The sequence below is a fragment of the Lynx rufus genome, unplaced genomic scaffold (assembly GCF_022079265.1).
Source record: "Lynx rufus isolate CCGP_SWC_20201006 ecotype Redwood Valley unplaced genomic scaffold, mLynRuf1.p SCAF_6, whole genome shotgun sequence".
Lineage (NCBI taxonomy): Eukaryota > Metazoa > Chordata > Mammalia > Carnivora > Felidae > Lynx > Lynx rufus.
Window position 1 is genome coordinate 9,296,875 of NW_025814878.1, and position 25,875 is coordinate 9,322,749.

At 42.4% G+C, this 25,875-nt stretch overlaps 1 protein-coding gene across 1 annotated transcript in view; it reads right to left on the reverse strand.

Annotated features, from left to right (window-relative positions):
• Positions 1 to 24,148, reverse strand: part of ESR1 (estrogen receptor 1) — a 274,532-nt gene extending 250,384 nt beyond the window's left edge. Inside the window, exon 1 of the mRNA XM_047103088.1 lies at positions 23,639 to 24,148. Within this exon, the coding sequence (XP_046959044.1) occupies positions 23,639 to 24,090 (452 nt within the window). The 5' untranslated portion in view covers positions 24,091 to 24,148. The remainder of the gene's footprint in view (positions 1 to 23,638) is intronic.
• Positions 24,149 to 25,875: the final 1,727 nt, after the last annotated feature.

Genomic DNA, 25,875 nt, shown 5'->3' on the forward strand with positions numbered 1-25,875 from the left:
CATCTGAGAGTGGGTTCTTGTGTACTTCTCTCTGCTTTAAATATAAATATGAATATGAATGAGCATACATTACTAGTGGTTTGTGCCTAAGATCAGAATGTACCTGTAGGTATTTCCACTATCTATGAAAATTTGGATTTTAATATAATCTCTACTTATTTTCCATGGCAGTAAATAAATATTCGTTTAAAAAATGGACAAGTTGATCTAAAATGGTAGAGTCTGGAAAGGAAAAATCCTCAGTCTTATTTTTAGAAAAGCTCAAGTTAACGGAGTCCTGGGCTAGGTTTGGGTAACCCATTAAGCCATGTCATAGGTATTTTCTGGGCAAGTGTCTTAAGCAATTTGGAAGTATTTTAAGCAAGCTACAAATTATTTTCTGGATGACAAAAATAGGTCCTTCCAACTTTTGGAAATCAAAGACTCTAGTCCCTTGACGCTGTTCCTCTGAAAACTTCACCTCTTGCCTCATGTTATTCATTTAATGAGTGTAATTTTTGTTTGTATTTATTGTGTCTTCTAGTTAATAATCAGAGGCAGCTGATATTCTTCCCTACAAGCTAAAAAAAGAAAACTTCTTCCAAAAAATGACTGGTGATACATATAGTTCAATGCAGCTCCAGGAAATGAGTGAGGGAGAGAGTTGTAGCTGCCATCTCAGCTTCTGTCCCAAGTTCAAACCACACCCTGGATTCTGGAAGACCAGCACAACCTTACTCATTAGAGCAAGATAAGAGGAGCCTGGGGAAAAGGCAAGCAAAGTTTCACACTACAGCAATGGCTGTGGCTGCACTACTTTTAGTGCCTTACATGTAATGAATTACCTTAGCCCTCAAACTACCACAAGCAGTACTATTATAACTGCAGTTGTTTTAGGAATGAGGTGACCAAGGTACAGAGAGATCAGGTAACTCAGCAAAGTCATATACAGTCAGGCAACAGTGGAGTCAAAGAATCAGGCAGCCTGATCCCAGAGCCTGGACTCCCACCAGAGAATGGAATCCTTGGCAACTCCACCCAAAGGCAGCAAGAGCCAAGGACAGAATGTGTCACATGCTCTGGGAACAAAATCATTACCTCAGATATCATCCCTAATCTCATAAGTAATAATCCCATTTGAAATTGCCCACAATTATGTATTACAATGCCAATAATCCTTTTTTAAGGGAAAAAAGTTAATTCAATTTTTAGTAAAAGGTTGAGAATTCCATTGAGTTCCATGAAAACAGAGTTAATGGAGCTGATAGCCATACAAGAGAATAGTGTGGTGAAAGTTTGAATATTTCCTTAACATATTACAGAAAATACTTATTTTAACTCATAAACAAATGAAAAACGATGTGTTGTTAATGTTTCATATATAAGAGTTCTGAAATTCTTTATGCACAAAGAACATTAACATTTCACCATTCAAAATGTAAGGCTCTCTCTAAAATGTCAAGAGGTTTTCCCACTCACTTAAGAAAAATATCGTCACCCCCAAATACAAGCAAGTGTTGATTTTCCACACTAATAGGAAACAAGAATAGCCTGGCATAAAGTTCCCCTAAAACCCCCATTTAGTCAATATCTTTTTATCTGTTCTCTGTTACTAATGTGTAACCAAATGACCTGATTTGAGTTTCCTCACCTCTCCTTTTTCTATTCACACCAACCTGTTGCAAGTGCTAATGAACGGTGAGGACAGGAAGCCCAAAGTGAGATGCAAGAAACAAGGATAACACAAAGGAGGGAAGTCAAGAGAGAGCTGTGGTTTGACACCACACCTTCTAGAAACAAGTCTGATTTCCAGCCTAATTTCCACAGAAAATGTGACATATGTTACGGTAACAATTACCTACGCATACACAGTAATACTATTCATTCATTCATTCAACAGCTTTGCAGAAGCATCTATTTAATGCCAACCAGGGAGTGTACTAGGACAAAGGACAGCTACAAAAGGAGGAGGGGAGAGAGGAGGAGCATGAAGAGAGGGAAACAGAAGGAAGACGAGAATAGCCTCTGCCCTTGGAAAGCAGATTAAGCAAGGAAACAGACTTGGGCCTCTGGGAAAAGGCCCTACAAGCCCAGAACTCCAAATACCAAAAACAGTCCAGTCCAACACTGGCCTCTGGTCGCCTTTGGAGTAGGATCCATAAATCATTCCATTTATGATTCTATCCAAGAGATAGGAACAATATGTCATCACATAAAAAGTCCACACAAACAGGTCCAGAGTTGCAAATGGAAATTTTTACGTACAAAAATCATTTGAGGAATCTGCATGTCATTAAAGATCACATTGAGACAAATATAATACACTTCAGGAAAATAAGGGAGTGTTAAAAAAGAAAACCACAGGCCCGAAATGGCATCACTTAGGTTAAAGCCTGGAGTCTGTAAACCAGGGCTTAAATATCTGACCTAACTGCATCTTCACCCTCTCCTAAGTCCTAACCTAAGTCCTAACCTATCAAGGGATTTTCTGATAAGCACCAATTAGGTACTCTGTCTCCAAGGAAGATGAGGTAATCTGCATAACAAGACCCCCTGCATGCCCTTTAAGAGGAGATCTTACCTGAAACAATCGCTCCTTTTCTTTGCTTATAACTCTTGCCCCACCCTCCTTCCTAGAAAACCTTTCATTTTGTACGTCTGGGGAGCATCCCTCTCTTTGCTAGAAGAGATACACACAGCCTGATTCATGAACCATTTAATAAAGCCAACTTAATCTTCAAATATACTCGGTTGAATTTTGTTTTTTAACAAGAGGCAGAGTGCTGTGGTAGAAAAGTTCTAGACTGAATCAGAATTCCTGGGTTCTAGACAAAAGGCTGCCAATCACAGCTGCATGGCTGAAACAGGTCACCCAACCTCTCTGGTTTCAGCTGCTTCTCTGGAAAATAAGAAACCCCAACTACGTTTTCTAAATTCCTTTCCAGCTCTCTGATTGTATGACCGTGATTCTGCCCTGCGCCTCTGACCAACATCCATCTGTAGCTAACTAGAATGTCTTCAATGGATCCCATGAGTGCACACACCACTTAACAAAACTCTTTCCCAAGAGTCATCAAATGTGTACAGAAGAGTTGGGGAGAGGGGGTAGCACCACATTTCGGTCTGCTCAGCACCCCCTCCTGTGACGGATCAAAAATGACAAACACCTACCCCATCACAGGGAGCTGTCAGTGTTGGCCATCGTGTTTCGAACCACTACCATGATTTACCCAGAAAGAAGTCACTTCTCTAATATGGAGACATGAGAAATAGGAGGAAAAAGAAAAAACTGGAGGGGAAGGACAACAAGAAATGCAGAGACAAATAAAAGAGGGAAAACAGCTCTGTATATTTAACATTTTCTTAGTTCATTAAACTCCATCAACAATGCTTCAAGTGGGAACCCGAATAGAAAAAAAAACTCAGCTGAGATATCAAAGGCAGCAAAATCCATCTGCTGTGGCCCTGCCCGGACTAGCAGGCATTTCTGGAAAGAGTTCCAAAGCAAATGAATGATTCTGGAATGAGAGACAATTTAGATATGGTTTAACATGAACAGAGGTTCTTTTGCACGGAATGACTGCATCAAATTCTTAAGCATAATCAGTGACCAGGGTTGTAACCCTTCTGGAAAGGTACTAAGGGCTCTCTTCGATGTGGAAGTGAAAACTGAATCTTCAGGATTACTCTTCTTTGATCTTCCAATCCACCCAAAGGAAGCAAGCTGAAAGAGCCGCCCATCCTTTTGCTGATTTCTAAGAAGATACAGTAGATCACTCATGATGTAACAATGACCACGGCTGCAGGTTGTATCATCCAGAGACACCAGGAAGCTGTGAGATGCACATAGACCCACACACCATACAGATCTCATGGCAAAAGAAGACCGGGTTGGTGTGTGTGTGTGATATGCCCTTTCAGGGACCACATGTTTCAGGGAGTTCTGATATGCTATTACTATCTCTTTGACTAAGGGTAACATCTGCAAGGTGCTCTCTGGAAGCCTCATACGTTTTCGCCATAAGCATCTTTGCCACAAGCATTTTCACCACGTAACTCATTCCCCATAAGGACATAATGAAACATGAAAAGTAAGTAACAAGTTAAAAAGACTTGATTGCAAATACAAAATATTTGAGCACACTCAAAATGTATAGTGCAGATTTATACCAACACTGTGCAAATAACTGATTTTATTTTGTGGACTATACCTAAGCACTTGTCTTTAAAGTCTTTTGAAGACTTTTTTTTTTTTTGCTTGTTGATTCATCTCCTCATTGCACTTTTTTTTTTTGCTAAAATTCCCTCCTTCGTTAAGAGAGACATCAGTTTCCCAACACAAAGATGCATCTTTGTATAACATTGTGAAAGCCTTCTGCACTACTATTCATTTTTGGCTTATGTCACATGTTCATTAAGATATTCCAAAACGCTACCGGAAACGTGTGTTCAAAATTCTGCACCACTATATAGACCATAATGAGGTCTGAAATTTATGTAATAAAAAATGAGAGCACTGTGTCAACAGAGACAGGAAACCAGACTGTCGATCAAACCAAACTATCAATCCGTTATTTTTTTTTTCTTTTATCTTTTATGGCAAAACTGCTTCACAGCCGATTATGCACTGAAAATGTTTGCAGCCAAAATGCTTGCAGCAAAGATGCTTACAGTGAAAGTACTTAGAACCCTCTGGAACACCTCGGTCTCTTTCTCCAGACTCACCACCTGTTGCTCCTTTGCCCACCTTCCAGCAACAAATATGTGCCAATTACTTCCCCACCTGCCATACCTTTGCTCCCGTCACACCTTTGCTCACATTGTTTCCTACCAAGAATACCCTTACCCAGCCTGGTGAGCCTAAAGAAATCCTAATCATATCCAGACTCAGCCTCTCCATTCTGCTACTTCTGTACATCATGCCCACATCTTCTCAGCCCTCCCTAACACTGCGTGGCAATAAATGGTTACACAGGTTGTGTGCCTGTTAGACTATGAAATCCCTGTGAGCAACATCCAATATATAGGAGGCAGCCAATAAATCTTTTGAATATACTTAAATGGAATTCAACTCAGTGAATTATATTCGACTGGTTTCACGATATCCACAAAATAACTAGAAATACCTTAAGAGGTGAGCAAATCAGGCCTGATTTTGTGTTCAAGTGCCTGCCCAAACTTCCCACAGACAAGAACAGATCACAGAGCAAAAGAAATATCAAGTTTGGAAAAGTCGCTTCCGGTTTGCCAGGAACTGGCAGTTTGACCTGAGAATAAATTCCTCATCGTGTAAGTAACAATGCCATTTCTCCTCATTTGAAAATAGGAATAACACTATTTTCCGTAGCTGAAGAATTAATGGCATTGGATAATGTTTGCGAAAAAAACCCCTAAAAATCCTGAAGCCAGATACTGGTGTTAATCTATAAACCTATTTTAAAGTAAGCATACAGGGGCGCCTGGGTGGCGCAGTCGGTTAAGCGTCCGACTTCAGCCAGGTCACGATCTCGCGGTCCGTGAGTTCGAGCCCCGCGTCAGGCTCTGGGCTGATGGCTCAGAACCTGGAGCCTGTTTCCGATTCTGTGTCTCTCTCTCTCTCTGCCCCTCCCCCATTCATGCTCTGTCTCTCTCTGTCCCAAAAAATAAATAAACGTTGAAAAAAAAAAATTAAAAAAAAAAATAATAAAGTAAGCATACAGTAGTCTCACAATAAGTTGTGCAAGAGTGAAGGGTATTTTAAGTACTATGCAAATCTTGACCCTTCTTTCACATGCTGTATGAAAACTACCAGAAAACCTCATCTGCTCCACCTTCAAAATACCTACCAGTTCAAATTCTTGACATTTCAAGAAATAGTGTTAATTTTTAAAAATCAATTTGTGTGGTTGTGTTTTTTAAATAGTCATTATCTTTTAGAAATGCATACAGAGGGGCGCCTGGGTGGCGCAGTCGGTTAAGCGTCCGACTTCAGCCAGGTCACGATCTCACGGTCCGTGAGTTCGAGCCCCGCGTCAGGCTCTGGGCTGATGGCTCAGAGCCTGGAGCCTGTTTCCGATTCTGTGTCTCCCTCTCTCTCTGCCCCTCCCCCGTTCATGCTCTGTCTCTCTCTGTCCCAAAAATAAATAAATGTTTAAAAAAAAAAAAAAAAAGAAATGCATACAGAAATATTTACAAATAAAATATAACTGTCAAAACTGGGTATTGAGTACATGAAGGACCATTATATTATTCCATTCCTGTAAGTATTTGAAAACGTGCAAAATAAAAAGATCAGTTATTCCTCTTTCCAAACCCTCTTTTGGCTCCCCAGCTCATTGAGTAAAAGCCAGAATCCTGACAATGGCCTACAGAGACTCTACTCACTCTGACCACCAGAGTCCTCTCGTACTCACCTCCAGCTTCTTATTCTATTCCAATCATCCCGGCCTCTCCAATTTTTACACACCAGGCATGCTCCTGCCTCAGGGCCTTTTCACTGCTATGATCTCAGCTTGAAATGCTTTTCACTGGGATATCCTTTTGGTACCATTCCCTTCCCTATTTCAAATCTTTGCTTCAGTGTCACCTTCACAATGGAACCTTTACTGCTTTGTCCGATTTTTTTACCGGTCTATTCTCAGTGCCTAGAACAGTGCCTGACATACAGTAGTTGGTCAATGAATATTTGTTGAATGAACAAATGAATGAATGAATGAATGAGCAAACTGGGTTAGCCATCCAGTGAACCTAGGTGGAGGTTTCACAACATCATCACAGTGAAGTTAGAGCCTGTCAGCAGGCCGCATTGATCACTTTAAACCAGATGCCCAACAGTGATTTCGATGGTCCAATGTGGCGCCCAGGAAGTGAGCAAAGTACATACACTGATGTTTTCCAGAGCCTGAGACTGAAGGAGTCAGAACACCCACCAGATCCCTGAGCCGATCCCAAACTCCACCAAGAACTGGCCACCACCATCAACTACCTGATCAACCCGATGGAAACCTGGGCCCGCAGCCATCCCACACCTTCCAGAACATCATGACATTCTCGAAAACCAAACTCAGGCATTACAGACAGGTCGGCAAAGTCCTGCCCTGTTGTCTCGCCACCATGGAGGCCACCATGTGAAGTTTGAACCGCTGACCACTCCCCCCCCCCCCCCCCCCGTCCCCCATACATCCAGCTGAGAAGAAGGTCAGGGCTGGGGTTCTGGAGTCACAACAACCCTCTAGAACGGATATGCTTGAAAAATTTGCCCAGGATTGAACAGAATTTGTTTTTAAAAGGCTTGGTTCATTTGTATAATTAAGAAGACAAAAAAAAAATGTTGTAAACTGGAGTTATATGATTTGAGAGAAATTTTCAAATGATTTTTTTTTAAACAATCTGACCTTGGAAATGGAATTACTAAATGCCGTGACATGAGGATGGGGTGGGGGGAGAAACAGCTGCTCTTTTACTCCTTGGAAACATCAGGGCCTCAGGCTTCCCAGCACGGGCTGGCATGTTATAGCCTCCGCATCTGTAGTTTCCTCTCGTTTCTGGACAGCAGCCTCTAGTGTTTCCTGCAATTAATAGACAGTATCCTCCGGTGGTCTTATCTAGACAGCAGAGTCAGAAGCAACCTGAAATCTCTGGGGATAAGGACTCAGCTTTTCAGTCTCTACCCCACTTACTCCACCTTCGTACAAGACTTGGCCTTGGTCAGAGGAGAATCAACATTACATTATCTTTATTGCCCTTGTAAGTGGTATTTATAACTTTTTATATTTACCTCTGAAGAACTCTTCCTGAATCTTCTGCTATAGTCCTGCAAGGTATAAGCCTGCTCTGAAGCCAAAAACAAACAACCAAACAAGCCAACCTTTGATTCACTACCTTCCCATCCCCAGTACTCTGCCCAAGCCTGGCTCACATCCAGTTGGGACGAAACCACTCAGCTGTTAGCCAGTGGCCTCAGCTGCCACCAGTCAAAGCCACTAGTTTCCTAAGCAGCTGAGAACACTGGAGAAAACCCTTCTAGCCTTGCTCAACTCTTACCTCCAAGCTATGTCTTGGGGTATGACTCTGGGGGTTCTTCGTGGTCCTTGGGTTGGGAGGGAGTAAAAGGAAATATTTCCAAGGACTTGGGAAATTCTCGCTCATATTCCATTCCCTGTGGTCTCACTCAAAAGACTTCAGAGACATCCCCCCCCACCCCACCCCCCCAGAAAATGACACACATACGGCTAACTCACTCAGAGTTACACTCAGAAGATTACACTCTGAACTACACTCAGAAGATTATTGGAGGATTTCTTATACCACTGACTCCAGCGCACCTCCTTTTTCACCCCACAGCCTGGACTTTTTTGCAATCTCCCTCAAGGGAGATCCCCACGCCACATTCCTTCCCCATAAGCCCCCACCCAGTCTTCCAAGCCACGATGTCCAAGCGCAAGCTCTCTATCCAGTCTACCACCCCCACGTGCTGCAACCCAAGGAGTGGAAGAGGGGAAACACAAATCTATTTAACGTGTTATCTAGATAGGAGTGGTGCGTTCTCCTTCCAAATCTTTCACACTCGAGAAGAGAGCGCTTCAGAGAATAATCTTTCTACACTATTTTCTGAAATCTAATAATGACACAAAAATATAAGAGAATTCCCCCAAGACAACCAAGAAAAGTGTTGTTTCTATAGCACTCACTTTATTACTCAACAAAAGCTACTAATTAGTAGTTCTGGCCACAAGGTCTCTTTTAACCAGACCCTACTTGTTGATTTTCTCCTCATGCAAAATTGTAATCTTGTAATATTAACGTTGGAATGTGTGCCCTTGTATTTCATGTATCTTGTCAGGGGATACAATGAATACCTATGTCATTCTGTGTTTACTCTAAACCCTATGTCCTTAATTACAATTAATGACAATGGCAAAAATAAGTGTGCAAATTCTGTATCAGCCTGCCTCCTTTCCTGTTAGGGAAAAGACAGGCAGGTATCTGTGTACTTGCTAGAAGGGGAAGCCATAAAAAATAACCTTCAGGCTTCAAAAATGAAACACAGTAAACAGGCAACACCGTTATGCCTGCCAGATTTAACCAATAAAAATTCAAGATGCCCCGTTAAATTGAATTTCAGATAAACAATAAAGATTTTTTTAGTATAATGTCACATAGGACATGGTTATGGCTAAAACTTTTTGTTATTTATCTGAGGCTAAAAATTACCGGCACATCCGATATTTTGTTTGGCAATCTCAATTACAATGCTTTTCAGAGAAGACAACAGAGATCCAAAAATCCGGCAGAAATTATAGAGTTGAGTTCAGGACAGTGGGGAAGGTTAATCATAACAGGCTTAACCATGCTTTTCTCATCAAGAGACAAAAGCCGGTTTTAGATAAAATTAGGCAAGCTAAAGGTGCATTAGGTCTTGGGCCAATGGGATATCACATTAAATTAACATTCACCCATTTACTAAAATTACCTAGGAAGTTTAAAGACTAATGTACCTTCTGATTCACACAGCTTAGGTCATTCACAGGTAAGTACTATCTAGCAAAGTCCCGTGAGGCTTGGGGCTTTAATTGATCTTTCTCACTTTCCGTCCTCCTGCTGCTGCTCTCCCTTGCGTAGATCCAATTAGAAAGTTTTAGCCTGGACTCTGAGAAGATTAAAATAATCATCTTCCGAGGAGAAATATTGACTTAGAAATAGTCGCCACTGACCTAATCATCATTTCTGTGTGTCACATCACCTGTTCATAAGGAGCCACCAGAACATAGATCGCAGGGCAGATGCCTCTCAAAATATCACTGCGGTAGCTGTGTTTTCAACTTCTTAGTGGAGATCATTTTGCTGAGAGCATATTGATGGCACTTTCACAACCGGAAGTAAATACATTTTGGTCTACAATTTTTCACGGAACAGAAAAGAAATAAGAAGGGCAACCTGAAAAGTCTATATAGTAAGTTCTATCACCTCAAATTATTTTTCTTCCATACATACAAATGCCACAAAATGTTAATAAAAACAGATTTAATTTCTACATGATTCTCTTTACACTGTTGTGAATTACAAGATTAATATCTCCTTTTTATACATTTTACCTGACGAGTCTAACCGTTACAGAGCTGTTAAAATTGATTAACAGTTCAGTAACATTAAAAGAATTGAAAGTGAAAAAAAATCTATAGTTTTGTTTAATTATAAATCCTGCCTTGATAAATATAAATTTCTATAGAATAAATGGTGTCAAATGATCTTAGGTTAGTACAGTTATAATCCATCGGCCACACATGCCCTTCTTTAACACATTTATCAGGAACATGAATTATACTTAGGACATATGGTTCCATCAATTGCCATTCTTATTAAACTTACATTTCATTTCCTGGAGCAATATTAAACTACAAAGGGAAACATTTAATAGTAAACAGTATATAACCAACATCGGGCTTACTAATTACCTGCAAAGAAGACGCATGTTTTTCAATACAGGACTGCATTTAAAAAAAATTATATTGTAACCAGGCTGCTGGGTCAAGCACAGACTGAGCTACTTCTTTTTTAATTTTGCCAATACTAAGGTGAAATATCTATTATGAAATAATGCAAGTTCCATTTTCACATTTGTAATTGTGAAATAAAAATAGTGCCCAACTGCCTTAGAAATCTGAAAAGAGTCAATATAAGTCTCTAGAGAAATCTAGTCATTCCTGTTAAGTCCTGAACAAAGAAAAGAGAAAACAAGAAAGGCACTCTTCAATCACTAAGTAAATAAGATACAGTTATTAGAACCGAGAGGACATGATCTGAATGTAAGGACAGGTAGTAAGTTTCTACTAGGGTCTTGAAACCAAAGTGCCAAACCAAGGGGCACCTGGTGGCTCAGTTAGTTAAGCGTCCAACTCTTGATCTCAGTTCAAGTCATGATCTCAGGGTCCTGAGTTCAAGCCCTATGTTGGGCTCCACACTAGATGTGAAGCCTACTTAAAAAACAAAACAAGCAAACAAACAAAAAACACTGAAGTGGCAAACCAGGATCATAAATTCTCCCTCGGACCATATGCCAATTAAACAGATGGCCTGTCCAGACAGGCAGGGCTGGAACACTCACTTTTACCATCATTACAGTTCTGCAGCGATCACCATCAGGCATTCCTCCATTCCACTCTGCTTAAGCTTCCGCTCTCCATGCTAGCACCACAACAATGTCCTCAGTGAATGGAGGCTGGCCACACCTCCATGTGTCAAGTATGAAGTCACTGGCTGGAGGCAACATGGGTTCTCTGACCCCCCTATAAGCAACATGGGTTGGTTCTCTGCCCACACTGATATTTTGGGGGAGCCCCTTCACCTCTCTAGATTTTAATCACTTTGCCTGGAAAATAAAGAGGTAGGAACACATCATGCGTAAGGTCCCTCCTAGGTTTAAAATACTGTAATTTCATGAACTTTTCTGTGTAAAGAGAGGATTGAACCAAATGAATGCTATATTTCTGTCCAGATTTAAAATTCTTTGGTGAGTTTCACATACAGAAAAAAGCATTAGATTCCTATCAGGAATTCTGTGTAGGATTTTGTTCAATGGCTCCTTCTGATACTAGAAAGGAAAACCATCCTCCTACTTAATGGGAAAAATGTTGAAACATGCTTTTAGCAAATATCATAAAAACATTCATTTCCCATAAAACTAAAAGAAGCAACCTGGAGACATAACCTAAGATTAAAGCGTTGTCACAACTAACTATAAAAATATTGCAAAGAATTAACAAACCAACTGCCAAGCAAACCAGTCAGCGACAGAAGACATCCTATCAATTTTTCCGCTTATACTCTAGTGGGTAAAACTTAAGCTCCAAAGTCCAGCTTTTAGACTTAGAGTCCCTGATCTTCCATTACTGAATTATGACTGGCTGTGTGACTTGGGCAGGTCACCTCCCCTCTCTCGGTCTTAGCTTTGTTAGCCGTAAACTAAGAATAATAACAGTACCAGCATCTTGTGGTTGGTATAAGAATACCAACGCGATCTTCCATGTAAGGCTTTCAGCAAGGTCCCTGGTGCACTATGCTCAAAAGAAACTAGCAATGGCTATTATTCAAGTTATTTCTCTGATTCTTACCAACTTAGCTTTATTTGCTGAATTCAACAATTTGGCTCTGTAAATTACTGAGCAGTTATTCTGTCAAAGGAACTGGGCTGGAAACATAGGAAGGATCAGGCAGTAGGACCCAGCATCTCTTTACAGCCTCACCTGCCCTTCTCTGCCTGGCTAAATCCTCTTTCCAGTAAACCTTTTGGACCTCTGCATTCACAGATGGGGGCTGTCCATCGGGTGAAGGGCCCCTCCACAGTCTACTGGTGTCTTCTCTGTGACGATTCTTATTCTACTGTTTTTTTAACTGTTTACACATTCATCAATCTCCCTCTTTCAGTCTATAAGCAACTTGACAACAGATTTGGCATCCAATATCTACATGGAGGTCAGTACCTGATCGACATTTAATAAAGTTTGCCAGAAAAAAAAAGATCGCCGAGTGAATATATCCATTAATAAATTCTATGACATTACTTTAACCTATAAAATTAATAAAATCCATAGACAAATTTAGCTACAGCCATAATGAAAGGCATTCTGTGTGGGAATTTCCATTGTAGAAGTACCAAAAAAATTTTTTAAAAAAGGTGCTATGTGCACCATGAACATCTGAGAGAATGCCAGGTGGAAAACCCAGCTGGTAGGGGCAACATTTGAGCTGAACCTTGACTCCTGGTCTCACAGAGATGGGACCAGACGAAAGAAAGGTACACACTAGACATGGAAATAACTGTGAAGCAGTGGGAAGGGCCATTTAAATATGGTTTTGAACAGGAGCTTCGTGGATGAGAGGAGATTAGTCAGAATCAAATTACAAGGGCTTTGAATGGGGTTTGCACGTGTTCTGTGACGAGTGAGAAGCCACAGGAGGGTTTTGAGCAGAGGAAGGATCAAATCAAGTATATACTTTGGGTAGTAAGCTGAGGTAGCAAATTGAAAAATCAGAGTGTGAAAGCTCGAAAGCTGAAAAGCCAATAAGGAACTTATGGCAGCAATAACAGAGAGCTGGCCATGTGTGGAAAATGAGAGAATGACATGAGAAACATCTGAGAAGAAACTTCTTGTCTGTGTGTTTTCAGATGTTATAAATGACTGGGACTGCGCTTCTGGGACCTACAGCTGTTGGATACAGAAATGCTAGAACAAGTGAACGCTTCTCCAAGTTACCTGATCACTTCGCTAGCCATTTCCCAAGGTCAAACACAGACTTCTTAGAAAAGCAACTCTGGTTTCATCGGTCACAGCTGCTGAGCACCAGAAGCAAAGAACAAGGAACCAGAAAGCCCCACACCGTGTGGGGCCTACAACTGGCACAGCAAGTCAAGTCGTGTGGGCACTCAAGGAGACTCCAGTTCGCTGCTAATCCAAGGAGTCGCACTGAAACCTGTGCTGAGATTTCAAGGACTTGCTTTTAGCTGATGACTCTTGGCAGTCACATGAGGAAACGGCAGCCATGAGAACTGAACAGCGTGGGGAAGCCTCACCAAACTGCACCCTGGGCCTTCACGTCCCACTGGAGCACCTGGATACCACCCATATCCCTTATTGATAAGTGAGTTTTCTCAAACGCAAAGGGTGGGGGGGGGGGGAGTGAAGGAAGGAAGCATTAAAAAGTGCACACATTCTGGGGCACCTGGGTGGCTCAGTAGGTTAAGCATCCAACTTTGGCTCAGGTCATCATCTCGCAGTTTCTCGGTTCGAGCCCCACGTGGGGCTCTGTGCCGACAGCTCAGAGCCTGGAGCCTGCTTCAGACTCTCTGTCTCCCTCTCTCTCTGCCCCTCCTCTGCTTATGCTCTGTCTCTCAAAAAATAAATAACAAAACATTTAAAAAATTTTTAATTAAAAAATTGCACACATTCTATTTGCCAAAAACATTCTGCCAAATACTTCATGACAGAGTACACGAAGGGAGCTTTAAGTAAGTCCTCCACGTCAAAGCCTCCAGGGAACTTTCCAAACATGCAACTGGAAATTTGGTGCAATGCATGAACTGTACTGATATTTAGGGGTTTCAGGTTGCATAAACCATGCTGGAGTCTCGTGTATGGCAACTCTCTGAAGAGTTAAAGCAAAGAGGACCCTGGCAGGGGTGGGGTTGGGGGCGGGGAGGTCTAAGGGTTTCAATTACTGTCAATTATCTAAACCCTCAACACAACCCTACATCACGAAGGCTCCAGGGCACAGGTGTGTGCGCGTTTCCTAATTTCATCACATCCTGTGGCAAAAGTCTACCGCCTCATATTCCTCAATTTCCCCACTTTGCATCCGGTCAGCACCCAACGCACCTGCCTACCTCAAATCTTATTTTGGAAAGACGATGAGTAGAAATTAATGTCACAGTCACTCTTCTCCCTCAGCACTCTTTTTACCCTCTGCTTCTGAGACCCATGTGGCTGGATGAACCGAAGACTAGGAAATCGGGCAGACCTGGCTTTCGACGGTCCCCCACAGGGCCAACACGGCAAAACCACCTGGGTGATTCTGAAATCATCCTTGATTCCAACGTGCAGCCACGGTTGAAAATGCACTTTCGCAGACGCGCTATAATGTTCACCTCCGTCCCTCTCCCTTCTCCGTGTTCCTGTTTTCCAAATCACAGACAAATGCCTTCCTTGCCCTCTGTACGCCATAGCCTCTCCACAAACTGCTTACCACATTCTCAACCACTTCCCTCTCTGGAACTGGTCCAGCCCACAGTGCCTAATGCCCCTCACTTTTTTTATTGATATACTTATTTTTACTCATTTGGAGTTTATTACAATTGCTTTGTTTTGTTTTTCTAGAATACCACCTGGCATATACTAAGCATTCCAAGAAATATTAGCTTCCTGCTTCCTTTAGGTTGAAAGAATTTAGCTTCTAATCACAATAGGGTATTAAAGTTTGTCCCTTGAAGGCAAAATAAACAAACATAGGGAAGTCACAAACATTCCAGAGCCTTAAAGAGCCCTCATAGTCACCTTCTTCGGGGTAAAGATGCCAACTGTCTTCTCAAGCAGTCATAAAAATAATGACTTGCTATGTGCCAGGCATGTTTTCAAACCTCTATGAACTTGTTTAATCCCCACAACAACCGAAAGAGATAGGTCCTATTTTGATTGGCATCTTACAATCGAGTAAACTGAGGCACGCTTGAACCGGAGATTACAGCTAGGCAGGAGTCAAGCCAGAAACTTAAGCTGCCGGCCTCCCAAATCTGTACTGAAATCACTCTACCGCATAGTAGCAAGTCTCATTATTTGCGGTAGTGGTGACTTTAAAGTTTCCATGAACAGTAAATCAGTGAATTCTAACCCACTGCTCCAAGGGGAAATATGGGATTAGGTTCTTGCAAGCCTCTGATCATAACATTCCCATCAACCAATTAATACATAGCCTCATTTCATGTGTGTTTCTGTTTAAAGATATCATATTTAACACGTATTGGTGATTCATTAACATTGAACTCACAGCCAACAGCACTATAACTCATGCTCAAAGTTTACCTAACACACTCATTTTCTCTACATCAGACACATCACAGCCTTCTTGCACTTAGGAACATTAGACAGCATTCCAGCATTAGGCTTGGGGGTCCTTTTAAACAGCAAAGTCACCAACAGAGAGCACAAAAATGCCAAAAAAAAAAAAAAAAAACAAGCGTGGCACTGCATGGACCCACACAGGACACTTGTTCACAGTAGGAGAGCTGACACAAGAAGGCAGCGTGTCGCCTTGTTTGACCTCAGCTGGGAACATGCATGTCAGATGACTCAAATTTTTCCCCACTCTGCACATGTCTGCGAGTGCCCGAGAAAGTGCCATGAGTACTGATTTGGGGGTTATAAATAAATTTTAGCAAGTAGGCAAATTCAAAAATATGGAATCCCCGAATAATGAGAATCAACTGTACTTGGAACATCCCTCGGACTCCTTTCTACCTTTATTCCTGAGGGAGAGGGATTCACAAACTCCCCGCACTCCTCCAATCACATCTAAAGACCCCCTCCTGAATGGCCATTCTTCCAGTAAGGGACATGAACGAATCCGTGTAACTGATGTTTGCTGCCTACCAGCAGCCATCCACTCAGCTAAAAGCTTCTCAGGACTTCCACGTGCCACGCACGTTGCTAAGAGCTGAGACGAATGCATTGAATAAGATACATCTCTGTTTGGACCAGTGCTCAGGGATTCCTCCTATTAGAAATCAAACAGATTTCCAAAGGTCCCACGGGGTTTTCAGAGAGTTAAAGAAAATAATTTCTCCATGTAAGTAAATTGTATCTTGTACTCAGAAGGTACATCCTTTCTTTCTGAGTTGCTTGAAATATTCTTGCAGAAATAAATGTAATCATTTGTAAGGTCTTCCAAAAAGAGGCAGAAAACGTAAAGTTAACAGAAAGGACCCTTAAAATCAATTATGTTTCTGGCAATGTCGTATTGCAAGAATTTCACAAAAGCAAAAAACAACAACAAAACCAAAAAAACACATCAATGAAAATACTTTAGTGATATAAGTAAAATGAATCATGGGTGCACCTGACTGTTCAAAAAGGAGTGTTTTTGTTGACAGAATGAAAAGTTCCAGTGAGCTTTAAATGACTTGTGTAAATTCACATGGACCTAGAACTTTGAGAGAGACAGCGGCCAAGGCTGCCCTTCAGTTATCTCCATACAAACACACATGCAGAAGACTGGCCCTCAGGCTCCCCCCATCCACACACCTACTGTGCGCTAACACTGATATGTGAACTGCTAGGAATACAAAAATGTGTTTTATTTCATCTGTGCCACTGATGAACTATACACGTGAGACAAGGTAACCAAATGAACGAATAAATGAGTGAACTGTCAAAGCAATCCCACTTAAGTGAAAATTTCTTTCTGATTTTGTTTTGTTTTGTTTTTAATTTCTATCCTGAGAGACAAGAAAAAAATTGTTTTTAAAGCTTTTCCTGTAGTTAATGCTATTCTGGGTTATTCTTATAACACTGGCTTTCCCGTCCTAGGTAGGAACTCTATTGAGCCCCGTTCCAAATTTCATTAAAATAACAGATGAAACATGTCAATAAAGAAATAAACCAGAATAGGTGGAAGAAAAAAAATCTGGGAATATGCAGAGGGAGCAACTAAAACAGAAAAAGAAAGAAGAAAGAAAGAAAGAAAGAAAGAAAGAAAGAAAGAAAGAAAGAAAGAAAGAAAACTAACTTGATAGGGGGAAAGAAGCCAAAAAGTTTAAATAACATTAGAAAATAAAGCAAAGAAAGGAGAAACTATGAGAACGGATTACTTAAAAAATCAGCAGAGAACAGAGGAAGTATGCCAATGCAAAAATTACTATTTCTAACAGCATTTAGTTGCAGGGAAATTAAAAGAAAATTGTCTTTTACCTCCAGGATCTTAGGGAAAAAAATCCCAAGTCTTTCTATGAGAAAAGTGAGTCAAGTTGCCAAGAAAACTGCCCAGGAAGTGGTGCCTGGCACACCCACATCGGCGGCTGGGGGCCTACACAAGCCGCTGTTTGGCAACTGGCAGAAGGAGCCCCCCAGCTGGAGGAGGATGCAGGCTGGGAATGGCAGCAGGGGGTTTGGGACCAGACCCCTCTGGAGCTTCTGAGCCGGAGGTGAGAATCTGAGCGTTAAAATGCGGAGGCCATTCTCTCCCCCCCTGAAACTGACAACACTTGGGGAACTGTCTAAAAGAAGAGCCCTGGGGCGCCTGGATGGCTCAGTCTTAAGCGTCCCACGGCTCAGGTCACGATCTCACGGTTTGTGGGTTTGAGCCCCGCGGCGGGCTCTGTGCTGACAGCTCGGAGCCTGGAGCCTGCTTCGGATTCTGTGTCTCCCCCTCTCTCTGCCTCTCCCCTGCTCATGCTCTGTCTGTCTCTCTCTCTCTCAAAAATAACTAAACATTACCAAAAAATAAGGAATAAAAAAATAAAAAAGAAGAGCCCCATCCGAGTTTATCCAGGCTTATTTGGAAATATCTAGTCCTGAACGTTTCTTAATGAGCTTTATTAGCTTTAAGTGAACTTCTATTTTTCCCAAGGCGTAATTCACAGAAAGTAGAAAATTACAAGACAAAGTAGCCTACTATCTCATCAATGAGCACACAATTAAAATAGATGTTGCAGCAGACTAAGGACCCAATTCTGTCCCTCGAAGAAGTGCAGAGGGAAAACCAAAAAAAAAAAAAAAAAAAAAAAAAAAAAATCCAGGCTTGTTTGGAGATTTCTTTTCAAATTTTCTGCATAGTAGTCATAAGTACTTATTAGATTTATGGTAGTCATATAATTAATAATATCATCATTGAAATATTGACTATTTACTTAAATTATAACCACCCCAAAATAAGTGAAGTACATTACAAGAATTTGATTTCAGCGTGGGATAAACCTCTCCAGGCTATGAAACAGACATCTAGAACAGCTGCCTACCCCAGCTAACACCAGAACTTCACTGCCACTGTCCCTGCCTTCTCATCCTCACCACCCCCAGTACCACCCGCGACATTATCTCTTCAGCACAGCACCACATCACTTACAAGTGGCAGTCACACCGTTTCTTATTTGACACAGCTTCTTGAAATTATTTACCTTCTTAAACTACATCCAATTTCGTCAGCTGGGACCAAAAGAGTTGTCTTTCTACTTTTCATATTCTTAACAGGGTCTAGACATATACATATAATTGAAAGTGTTGCTGATTAATGCAGAGCCTCCCTCAAAATTCCTAACAATATTCTCCGAGGTGCAAAACTCAGCTAGTATGGTTTCTTTCCTCATGAGATCAAGAATATCATAAAGGGGCTTCACCTCCAGCCCACTGAATTCTCCGGATTTCAGAGTGCAGCAGGAGCGTCGCGTTTTAGGGGTGGAGCAGGGAACAGCTCAAACACACCTTTTCAAAAAATGGCATTATCTGTCAATGCACTGGCAATGCTTAAAATATAAAATAAAACTACTTGATGGCTTTGACAGGCTGCCTCCTTTCTATGAAATCTCTCACACTTTCACTTTGGTCAGTCTGTGTTCAAGTGTCTGCATTTTGGGGATTTATAAAGCATCTTTCTCTGGAGTGTGCGTCTTGTGCTAAACAGTTGTGGCCGTTCTATGCTTTCCTTCTTCAAAAAGCAAACAGTGTCTTGGAATGAAGCTAAATGACTAATTTGTCCTGTCCATTCAATGTATCCTGGAAAAGAGAGGAACACATTTAGCATGCGGTTCCTTGTGCCGGGTTCTTCTAAAGTTACATTAAAAATAATACTAATGTCGCAAGGAGGAGTCAGATGTATTAGTTTTGTGCTGAGTAGGTGTTTTAGAAAAAAATATAATTATAATTCATGTCTTTCCTTGTGTAAAACTATTTTCACATAATCAGGGTTTTGACTTTTTAAAATGTATCTATAAACAAACGTTATTTATGAGAAGCCTGGCTGCAAACAAATATTGCGGATGGTGATAAAGATTTTATTTAAATTTGACTTCCACAGAAAAATTATCTCACATTACCATTAATTTATATTTGCAGTGCAACTCCTGACCACTTAAATTTGTCCTTTCCTACTATCTTTTAGCTTGCAAAAGCACCAGAATGAATATTACTGGGTGAAAGAAATAATACAATATTGAACTCTTGGATAGTTTATGCACTGCTTTCATATATATTATCCCACCTGACATAATTATTAATATCTTATCATTAACAGAAAGTTTGCCATCTTGTATAGTTTTTCCTGATGTGTATGTTTCCCGCCATTGTTTTCTTGCCCCCTGCCCCCTTCTTTTATAGTCTTAAAACAATAGGAAACCAAAATGCTAAACCGGGATCTTCCCAAATCCTGAATGTCCCATCCGAAATATATATATTCACAAAAGCCATCCAAGGATCCAAATTAACTGAGTGCGAGAAAGCAGATTAGAATAAGTGGCAATTATCTCTCAGAGGCTTTCTACCAAACAGGTACAAGCCACATGGAGTAGGTGAAAATGAAATGGGGATTCAAGATGTGATTCTGCTTTCAACCTAAAATCCACTCATTCTCGAGGCAGTATGTGGCTCCTTCAACTATTCTTAGACCAGCGCAAAATGTCAGGTAAACAGTAACAACTTAAATGAATAAAATGAGAACAGATATAAAGGGTCTTAAAATATCACCTAAATACAAGGAAAGAATTATTGGAAACTTGAAAATTAGCTCTTCAAATCTCTCCCTAGAAATGAGCTTTATTCGAAGTTGAGAAATAGTTTTAAATGATCACCAAAGAACATACTATTCACTCAAAATATGCACACAGCCAGCATACCAATTACTGGGCATGGACTCTGATGCAAAAAATCGGTGTGTTTGCTAAGTTTTGGGGAAGAAGCGGGGGCAACATTGAGTCTTTAAGAATATTGAGTAGTAAAACTGAAATGAATGCGGAGCACTAAAGACTTAACCTGAATTTTTAAAAACAAGGTGGATATAATTACATTTCACCTTTAGTTTTATTCAAACCTCCTAGGTTGTTTGAACACTATAAAGAACTGAGGCTGAGATGACTCCCAGTTGCCTTCACTATGAAATTTCAGGTAAGACACATCTTGCAAAGTCACAGCTCTGCCTGTTTACAAATATATTCCCTCTCAACAATTGGTTGGGACGCGTGACCATCTTTCTCACATTATTGTATGCCCAGGGCAGTTTTATCTGTTACATTCCTCTATAGATCGATACGGCTGCATATTGTGGCCCCTAGAAAGAAAGTAACCATAATCTCTTCATGCTAAATGATGTGAACTTCACATAAATTCTCTGAACATCCCAGCGGGACATTCGGCGGGACAATCCACATGACAGCACCATTTTACAAATGGAAACGTTAAGAATCACAAACAGTAAAGCTTAATCTAACTGACCTGAAGACACCAGCTAACTTCTAGGGGGGAAATAAAATAAAGACAATTTAAATAGGTTTTTAGTTTGTGTAGCTAAAACGACCAAACACTTACCCTAATTTTTTGTCTCTACTGATCGTAACACGTTAGGCCACTAACTTTCAAACTTCCACAGCAAGAAATACATTTTACATCATAGTCAGCTCATACAAGCATATATAATTAAAACAAATTTTCCAGAACAAAACCCACCCTTACTAAATATCATGCACTCTGATATCTTCTGTGATATTCTTTTCTATTTTATTCCTTAAGAAAAAATGCTCTGGAATCACTAAACTGATTTCATGATCCCCAGGGTTATGACAAGCAGTTTCAAAACACTGCTTTCAACTCCCAAAACTTTGGAAACTACTGAAGACAAGAGACAGTTTCTACAAAAGCCTGGTCAATTCTTTGTACCCAGAGTTACTCAAACACGAAAACTGAGAGGGTAAAAATATTAAATAACATCTGTCCATTTGAAACAACACCTGCATGAAGTCGTCTCTTCTGCCCTGGTTCCTGAGAGGTAGCATTCAAACCAAGGACGTTATAGGAAATAAACTACAAAGAAAAAAATCATTCTAAAACGGAGTTTCCACATGGAATCCAACGTGTATGAGTTTTTACTTCATTATTAAAGTTCCGTGTCATTTTTTTTCACTATTCCAAACATATCTGAATATCATCCAATGCAAAAAGTTTAAGATGGGGCATATCATAGTGATATTATTTGCCACTGGGATGATGAACAATTCTGAATAAAATGTGGTCCCCTCTTTATGTGACCATGCTCACTTTGTAATTAGTAGCAAGGCAGTAAATAATCCACCAAGGAGCAGTCTCATTAGTGCCCATTGAATTCAGTAGGATTAATTTGCAATAAAAGAACTGAAAATTAAATGGAGAGGAAAATAGTTTCTGGAGTCCACCAGAAGGTTATGGAATTCACATCATACCAGTGCCTTCCTTCACATTGAGGAGTTTAAAAGGTTGTGAGAATAAGACTTAATCGTTATATTTTGTTCTAACACTTAAAAAAAAAAAAAAAAGGAAGAGATTCTTTCTCTTTCCATTTTAACCCTGAATTAAAACAAGTAAAATTAATTCGAAATACGCCACCTTTTTAAAGTTTTGTTCATTCTTTGTCTTTTAAGTAATAATTCAGTCTGAACCTCTCTGGCTGTGGGATGCTCTAAAGTCCTTTGAGAAGGTTGAAGGATAGGGGGTGTGTTCAGATACCCCAAGAGGATGCCCGTCAGTATCATCTGGGGCCAAACTGTGCCTTCCTCCTGTTTCTTCTGCTATGAATACCTCTGGAAATAGAACACTGAATAGAAAACAGTCTACGGCTTGCAATGCACAAGGGTCCAGGTGAGGGCAGGAGGCCAGTCCAGACACCAGTCTGCAGTCTGTGCCTAACTTAGTACCCAGCCATGTGGGCACCCTGAGGCCTTCCAAACCCACTCCAGAGTCTAGCTGGCCTTGGGTGGCTAGGGCACAGGTGTTCATCAGAGTCACCCACCTAAGCCCTTCCCAGGTCCATCAGAAAGAGAACAGAGAAACTGTCAAAGGGGAATGGGAGAAGGGAGAAAAGTATAATCCTGGGGATGGGGGTGGGGGTGGGGGAGAATAAAGACACAAAACACTGGCCACTTAAGTCACAAATGTGTTACTGCATGTCCTGGAATGCTCACACCGCTTCTACAGACTGAAAGGCACAGAACCCACCTGAGCCCGCACACCACTGGGTGGGGGGGTGGGGGGGGGCGTCGGCATTCTCTGCCCGGTAGGCCAGAGATGTAACTTAGCTAGAAGAGTTATTTCAAAATGCTCTTTGATGCCACATGTTGTAAACTGACAAGACACCTATAAATCTTCGACTGTCAGAAGTCATACGCCAGCAATCTGCTCCAACACTGACCCAGCCAGATAACTCAGAAATCAGAAACTTGTTAAGACTCATTCAATTCTTCTAGTGCTCATCTGAGGAGCGCAATTCAGTCCAAAAGCCCTTGAACTTGGGATGGAGAGGAAGGGGGAGAAAGTAGGTGCTGGGAATTGCTTGCTAAAACAAACAAACAAAAATCATCCTCACCATAATAGTAACGTGCATATTTCTAATCCGAAATTCTAGATGAAAGGAAATTTTGCTAGCACATTAAAAATAATTGCAAATAACAGTAGTAATAAATTAAACTCGGAGCTCCGCTAACCCCAAACACCTCTAGCCTTAAATACCAAAGCAGGACATTGACTAGGGACTCCAAGAGCTTTGCTGGGGTTTTTGTTGTGGGTTTTGTGTTTTGTTTTGTTTTTGCTTTGGGGTGTTTCCCCCAACAAACAACCGCCGCTTTATACGATTTTCCAAAATGAGTTAGGAAGCCCACGGGTTTTCGGAGCTGCCTCTTACGCAGATGGTAGGGGGTGGAGAACAGCATTTTCTTTAAGCTGCCAAGCGAGAGAACTTGGCTCTCGAACCAAGATCTACAAACCACCGCCGCCCCCCGACCCGGGTCGGGCCGCGCGTCCCGCAGCCGCTGCGGCCGGGCTGCCCGGTTTCGGCCCCGCAGCCTGCGGCCTCCGGCGAGCTCCCGGCGGCGCGGCCCCCTCCCGCCCTCCCTCCCGACCGCCGGGCGCGCGGCGGGCCACCCCGACGTGGCGCGGCGCGGAGCGGCGCGCGGCGCGGGTACCTGTAGAACGCGGGAGGACCGGCCTCGCGCACGGCGTAGCCGCTCGGCTCGTTCTCCAGGTAATAGGGCACCTGCTGGCCGTGGGGGTGCAGGAAGGGCGAGAGCTGCGGCGGCGGGTGCAGCAGCACCAGCGGGCTCGGAGACACGCTGTTGAGCGGCGGGAAGCCCCCCAGGCCGTTGGCGCCGAACGCCGCCGCCTCGGACCCGGAGCCATAGGCGAGGCCCGACTGGCCGTAGACCGGCGCGGAGGCGGCGGGCGCGGCGTTGAAGTCGTACGCGGCGCCCTCGGGATAGTTGTACACGGCGGGCTTGCTGCCGTCCACGTACACCTCGCCCAGGGGCCGCTCCAGGGGGATCTTGAGCTGCGGGCGGTTCAGGGTCTCCAGCTCGTTCCCTTGGATTTGATGCAGCAGGGCCATTCCAGACGCTTTGGTGTGGAGGGTCATGGTCATGGTCAGTGGCCGTGGGCAAGGCGCACACGGTCTCCCCGCGCGGCAGAGGGCTCAGCAGCCGACCGGCCACCTGGAAGAAGAGCACAGCCCGCGGTTAGAGGCGGCGCAGCGCATGTCCCACCGCGAAGCGAGCTCTGGCCCTGCCCCGGGAGCCGGCCCGTCCCGCGGAGCCCGGCGGCCAGACGCGAGCAAGTGCAGCCCGGCGCGAGCGCGCTCAGCCAACTCCCGGGCTTCGAGTCTCCAACTTTAAGTACCGGTCCCCCGCGCTCGTATGCATCACAAAGGTGCTGGAAGCCGGCCAGGGGCTGTTGCCTTGCACTGACATTGGTTTAAACATCACTCCGGGCAGCAACTCGTTTTGGAGCGAGCCCAAAGAGCAGCTTCCCTGAACTTTACTTTACTTGTCGCTGCGGGTTGGAGGCTAAATTTCACTGCAGGAGGAGGACAGGGCGGGGGGGTGGGGGGGGACGCAGCGGGATCTCCTAAAGGTGGCCCAGGGAAGACGAGGTTTAAAACAAACTCGCGAGCCTAATCCAGGGACCGGCTTTCTGTCCGGTGCTGCCTTATGTGCCCCAAGCCAGACTTCGTTCTATCTCTGTTTGTCTCTCTTTCTGTTTGATTCACTCTCCTAGTTGGCTGGAAATATGTAGTGTGTACATAGAATGACCCTGGGGAGGGCCACTCTGTAACTGAGATATGGCAGATAGAATAGGGTGTGCGGTTGCATGTGCAGCCAGCCACAGACAGCTATATTTAGCAGCTGCAGGCACTGAGAGGAGACATGGGGGGGGGGGGAAGGGGGACGGAGATTCAAAGGTGTACCTACAGGAAGAGCTGCACTCTGCCATCAGAAGCACAGTGCCAGACCTCAGTTCCTCATCTGCAGAATTGCCCCAGAGTGGTCTTCTAGCCACGACCTTCTGAGATGCTCCCAGCCTGGCTTGCATGTTTGTGTTGGACCACAGTACTGTACTTGCTCCCATTATGAATTCTCATGTGAACGATGATTCACAAAAACCTCTGGTTAGGCACACATGGGTGTTCGTGTCTTCCACAGGTTATGCAACCAAAACTTCAGAAAGTTGAATATGAAATGTGACCTTTTCATACGAAATGTAACCTCAATTCATTAACCAGCTCTTTGGCCACTATGTTACACTGGTGGTCTAACCAACAAATTTTGACATGCAATACTACATTTCTGTTCTTTAGTCCTACAACTGGACCTTTTCCGTTCACTTCGGCTAGGCTATGCAGAATCAAATATTCAGATGAAAAAGAAATAGAAAAAAAGTTTGTAACTGAATTAAAATCTAAGCATACACACACAAACAACATATATATCTGTATACACCACACAAAAGATATGGGTAATATATTGTGCACCCACAGTCCTCGGTAATTTATACTTTGTGATAAACTTCCTTTGCCCCAGCCTAATAGACTCTGATACAACTACCTGATCTGATCATCAATGCTTTGCTTTAACTGCCATTCCAAACACCCAACAGAGTACCCAACAAAATGTTCGTGGCACAGATAAATGCCAAGGTTGCTGTTACTAAGAGCAGGTGGTTTTGGGTGTTTTTTTTTTTTTTAAATACCAATAAGTACACATTTTACCTAGTTCTTACAAGAACAGACAGACGATTTTTGGACAATATGAAGATGTAGTTAGTTAGTTTAATATGATGACAAAATTGAGCTTAGCATCAATAGCCATAGATTGTAGGCAAAGAAAGGGTTAAAAACACATTAGGTGAATCACAGATATGTCTCTTTATG